We start from the raw sequence: 5,622 nt of genomic DNA, 5'->3' as shown, positions 1-5,622 counted from the left end.
ATAACAGAAAAGAAAAAATGCTTGATCTAGATCTCCACTTCACTTAATCATTGTCAATCTATTTCAATCCCCGGCAACGGCGCCAAAAACTTGATGTGTGGAAAACGATCCAACACAAAACTCACCGGCAAGTGTACCGGGTCGCATCAAGTAATAATAACTCACATGAGTGAGGTCGATCCCACAGGGATTGAAGGATTGAGCAATTTTAGTTTAGTGGTTGATTTAGTCAAGCGAATCAAGTTTTGGTTGAGTGGGTTGTATTTAACAGAAGCTAAATTGCTTGGAATATAAAGGGAAAAGGGAGAATCGCAGTAAATTAAAGAACAGGAAAATAAACTTGCTGAATCTTAAAGAACAAGAAAGTAAATGACTGAAACTTAAAGTGCAAGAAATGTAAATTACAGTAACTTAAATGGCAAGAAATGTAAATGGCTTGAATGTAAAAGGGATTTGAGGACTGGGATTGCAGAATCTAAACAAAGAGAAATTGAATTGCCACAATTAATAAAGCAGAAATTGAATTGGAAGCAATGAGAACTCAAACAGAAATTGAAAGTAAAGTGCAGCAGGGTTCACAGAAGAACCAAAAGTAAATTGGGATCTCAGGACTCCAGAGACTAGGTAGCAGAGCCTAGATCTTAGTTGCCTTCCTAGATCCAAGTTCTCAAAGCAATTAACAAGAAATTGAAGAAGAAGCAGTAAAGAGAATGTAAATGAATTCAATTATGCAGAAAAGGAATTAAAGAGCTCTTGAGTGGAGATTGAGACAGAATTTCCTCAATTCTTCACACCCAAAACTCAAAACAAGGAAATGAAAAATGCCCAAGCAAGAACGAGGAAGAAGAGAGATCAATTCTCCTCCCCAATTCTCTGAAATCTCGGTTTAGTCTCTCAAGAAAAGTTGCAAAAATTCAAAGCTCAAAGAAAGTGCAAAATTAAAAAGTCAAGTAAAAGGTCCTAATTACATCAAACTAGCTCCTATTTATACACTTTCTATTCTTGGATTTTGGGATTTGAATGGGCTTTTGATTTGGTGAAGAAATGAATTAAATTGGATTTTTAATTCAATTTTTGGCCCAAAAATAATAGCTTCCAGGAGGCTGCCCTGCCCTTGTGGAGGGCAGGGCAGGATTTGGTACTTGGTGCGTGCGTGGTGCAGCGTGGTGCAGGCTTGGTGCGCAGGATGCTGCCCTGCCCTCGCGGAGGGCAGGGCAGAAAAAGTTGGTGCGCCAGAATTGTGCTGTGGTGCGCTGCTGGTGCTGCCAGATGATGCTGTGGTGCGCCAGAATGGTGCCTTGGTGCGCCAGATTCATGCCACAATACAATGCTGCCCTGCCCTCGCGGAGGGCAGGGCAGTGTTTCCATTTTGACGTCCCGTGTTCGAATCATGGCAGAAACACATGCTACTCAATTTCCTTGGCTTTCTTGGCACCATAATTAGGGGTGGAAATAGGCCAGGCGGCCTGCCAGGGGCCTGCAGCCTGGCCTGTGTTTGGCCTGGCCTGATAGGAAATAGGCCCAGGCTCAGGCTATTAAAAAAGCCTATATTCTTTAAAAGGCCAGGCCTAGGCTTTTGAAATAGCCTGTTGGGCCTGTCAGGCCGGCCTGAGCCTGTAAATATATATAGAGAGTTTTATTATAGTAATAAAAATGCTATTGGAAGGATTTGAACTTGGGTCTTCCATCTTATGAAAATACCTTTATCCACTCAGCCATTTATCTCTTTAATTATATATATGCATTTTTATTTTCTTAATATCTTTAATCTTTGATATTGGAATATCAAAAGTCAATCAAATAAAATATTTCTAAAAACTTTCCCTCCACACTAATAAAGAAATATACATATACACGGTCTTTTTCTTTTCTCTTCTCCACTTTACACGTTCCTACCACTACCAGCTACCGATCTACCATCCTCTTCATCTTCTCTTCCTTTGACTGCAAGTACTTCTTCTTCTTTCTCATGTCATTATTTTTTATTTTGTTATTTTTTATATATGTTGTTATAATATTAAATATTTTTCATCAATTAGGGTTTTTGTTCTGTCAAAGATCTTCTTTTAAATTCGATTTTTTTGTTTGTGTTGTGATATTATTTCTACTTTTTTGAATATAATCAATTTTTTTTTATTAAAAGGTTCTTACTTTATGCCATTGATATGATGAAAGCCAAAAAAATCATGAGATAATGTTGTCTGTTAATTTTTGTTTAGGCATTATAATAAGCTTTAGAAATGGCTGAATCTGTAACTCCAAGTAATCCATTGGCCAATTCTATTTCTTTAAATGGAGAAGAAATTAATCAGTCAGTACCAACAATACCAACAACAGACACTGGCATTGTACCAACACACACAACAACTATTACAAATCAACCAGTCACGGGTGAAAATGGTAGTAATGAAACTGTTGTTACAAAAAAAGGAAGAAGACTTCACCAATTTGGGATGATTTTGATCAAGTTGAAAGTTCTGAAGGTACAAAAGCTATTTGCAAGTATTGCAAATCAATGTTTTCTTATGCTGGAAAAGGAGCTAGTACTTCACATTTATGGAGGCATTCTAATAGTTGCTTACAAAGAAGATTGCATGTTGCTGCACAAAAGAAGCAACCATTGATTCCATTTCAACCTTCTAATTCAAGTGTTAATCCCTTTGTGACACCAGGTGCAAGATATTCTCAAGAGAAGATGAGACAAATAATCGCTACAGCAATTATGGTTCATGAGCATCCTTTCAGCATTGTTGAGGATGAAGTTTGGATGTGGGGCTTCCAATATGCCAATTCTGAATTTCATAAAATTTCTCGTAAAACTGCTCGAAGTGATTGCTTGGCAATATATGAGGCTGAAAAGAAACAATTGAAGGCTTTGTTACAAGGTGTTAGGAAGATAAGTTTGACAACTGACATGTGGAGATCAAGCCATCAAATTGTTGAATATATTGTTATCACAGGTCACTTTATTGATGCAGGATGGAATCTTCAAAAGAGGGTTTTGAGTTTTGTTCAGGTACCTGCTCCTAGACGTGGCATTGATGTTGCTGATGCTATTTTCAAGTGTTTGAAGACTTGGGGAATTGAAAATAAAGTCTTTTCAGTATCTGTTGACAATGCTTCCTATAATGATTCATGTCTAAGGGCTCTTAAGGATACTATTTCAGATAACAACTCATTACCTGTTGGTGGTAGTTTATTTCATGTTAGGTGCTGTGCACACATTCTGAATTTGTTGGTACAAGATGGGCTAGGTAAAATTAAAGATATTATTCATAAAGTTCGTGAGAGTGTCAAGTATGTCAATTTTAATGATTCAAGATTTAAAACATTTGTTGAGATTGCTGAAAACAAGCGTTTGAAGGAGAAAAAACTCATAATTGATTGTCCTACAAGATGGAATTCTACTTACAACATGTTATCTGTGGCTTTGAAGTTTAAATCAGTGTTTCCTGTGTATAAGGAAAGAGAACCTCATTACAATTACGAACCATCATCAGAGGATTGGAGAAAAGTTGAGAAGATTTGCAAACTTTTAAAAGTTTTTAATCTTGCTACTCATGTCATTTCTGGTAGTGAGTATCCTACTGCAAACTTGTACCTTCCTGAAGTTTGGAGAGTGAAACAAGTAATTGATGATGCTATTGAAGATAGAGATTCCTTCATGAGAGAAATGGCAACCTCAATGAAAGAAAAGTTTGACAAATATTGGGGAGAATGCAATATGGTAATGTCTCTTGCTTGTGTTTTGGATCCTAGGTGCAAATTACATGTTATTAAATTCTGTTTTCCTTTAATTTACAAACCTGAGCATGTGGCTGCTGAAAATATTGAAAAAGTGAAGAATACATTGCAAGAAATGTATGATGAATATGCTGAAAAATATCATGGTGAGACAATAATAAGTGGAGTTAACACTAATAGTCTAGTTGCTTCTTCTAATGTGGTTAGTTCTGAAATTAGTGGAATCGATGAAATGTTGAATATGGTTCGAGAAAAAGAAGCCATTCATCCAACAAAATCAGAATTAGAAGTTTATCTTGATGAGAGTGCTTACATTCCTGAAGGCAATTCTAAGTCTTTTAGTGCTTTGGAGTGGTGGAAAAACAATAGCTTGAAATTCAAGGTTTTATCTAAAATGGCAGCGGACATATTAGCAATTCCTGTCTCAACAGTGGCTTCAGAGTCTTCATTTAGTGCTGGAGGAAGAGTTATTGATGAATATCGTTCTCGACTAAATCAAGAGTCCATTGAAGCTCTCATTTGTGGAGGAGATTGGCTTCGGAACAAGTATGGTTTGAAGAAAAAACCAAAGGTAAAAATTAACTTTCTAATATTTCTCTTTTTGACTAAGTATCTATGTTATAGAAAATATTTTCTCTTTTTAAATGTGAAAACATTGATATTGGTATGATGTGAGTAGTTAGAATAATAAAGTTGAATTTTCATGATTTATAAATGAAGTATCATATCACTTATACTAAGATTATGACCACAATTTTATTTTGAACATTCTCTTTTGTACTAATAAAAAAGTATTTGTTGCATTTATATTATTTAAAAATCTAATGATATGTGTATGTTTTCTTTTTTCTTTCAAGGTGTTGGAACAGGAAGATTAAATCACTTGCAAGCTTGGAAGATTAATCGATTAATTGTCCAACATTTTCTTTACTGTATTTTGATTTAAGTAGTTATTAGTTTTTATTTGATGTTATGTTTAGTTGGTTTTGTTACAACTCTTGATATTGATGAATTCTTTTTCTTTTGATATGTTACATATTTTGGAAGTAGTCAAGTGGGAATATATTTATATATATTATTTTTTTTTAATTAATAATAATTATTTATTGATATTTTGTCTTTATTTTGTATCAATATTATTCACAAATTTATTATTTTATATTTTATAATTTTAAAAATTAAATTATATCTTAAATTTAATTACTATTAAAAAAGGCCTATTAACAGGCTTCAGGCCAGGCCAGATTTAACAACAGGCCAGGCTCGATACTCATTAAAAAGCCTATACCAGGCTACAGGCCAGGCTAAGGCCAACATACTCTATTACAGGCCTGGCCTGTTAAGAGTAAAGCCTGGCCTGGCCTAGCCTGTTTCCACCCCTAACCATAATGGAGCCTAGTTCCTTGCTTCCTCATGGTTCCGTGTTCAACTCTTGTGGCAAGCATTATAGACATTTTTCTTTGATTTTCTTCCCTTGGTGAGCCCGATACTGCCCTTGTGGAGGGTAGGGCAAGGTTTTATTCTTCTTGATTCCAAGGCACAAATTTGTGCTCTGCCCTTGTAGTGGGCAGGGCAGAGTTGCCTTTCATGCTTTGTTCCCTTATGTTGCCCTCCTAGAGGGCAGTGTGCCCTTGTGGAGGGCAATGCTTGCCTCCCTTCTTTTCATGTGGCACACTTCTCCTTCCTTTGACCACGTTTTCTTCTCCTTTGGTCACGCTTTCTTAGGCCACGCTTTTCTCTTTTATTCTTTTCTTCACCTACATTAAACCAAAACAACCATTCCAAGTATCACTAAATTCACAAGGCTTATAAATCAATTAAAATTCAATTAAAATTAGCTTAAACCTTATGAGTTAACATTAATTTCATGGTGATTGT

At 35.7% G+C, this 5,622-nt stretch overlaps 1 protein-coding gene across 1 annotated transcript; it reads left to right on the top strand.

Moving 5' to 3' along the window:
• The first annotated feature begins 2,240 nt into the window (after nt 1-2,240).
• Nucleotides 2,241-5,110, top strand: LOC112701565 (zinc finger BED domain-containing protein RICESLEEPER 2-like). Its single transcript, XM_025752307.1, has 3 exons — nt 2,241-2,311; nt 2,431-4,290; nt 4,972-5,110. Exons 1-3 carry the CDS (start codon nt 2,241-2,243, stop codon nt 5,108-5,110), a joined length of 2,070 nt encoding a protein of 689 aa, XP_025608092.1.
• The last annotated feature ends 512 nt before the right edge of the window (nt 5,111-5,622 follow it).

The sequence above is a fragment of the Arachis hypogaea genome, chromosome 7 (genome assembly GCF_003086295.3).
Source record: "Arachis hypogaea cultivar Tifrunner chromosome 7, arahy.Tifrunner.gnm2.J5K5, whole genome shotgun sequence".
In the NCBI taxonomy this organism is placed as follows: Eukaryota; Viridiplantae; Streptophyta; class Magnoliopsida; order Fabales; family Fabaceae; genus Arachis; species Arachis hypogaea.
Note: the sequence above shows the minus strand (reverse complement) of the source record. Positions and strands in the feature narration are given on the sequence as shown.

What these genes read in the sequence shown, in the direction of transcription:
- LOC112701565 (XM_025752307.1), top strand. Translation starts at nt 2,241, where the DNA reads ATGGCTGAATCTGTAACTCCAAGTAATCCATTGGCCAATTCTATTTCT. An exon ending in AATGGAGAAGAAATTAATCA is followed by an intron (nt 2,312 to 2,430) that starts GTCAGTACCAAC and finishes TTACAAAAAAAG; the next exon opens with GAAGAAGACTTCACCAATTT. An exon ending in GGAGATTGGCTTCGGAACAA is followed by an intron (nt 4,291 to 4,971) that starts GTATGGTTTGAA and finishes GCCTATTAACAG; the next exon opens with GCTTCAGGCCAGGCCAGATT.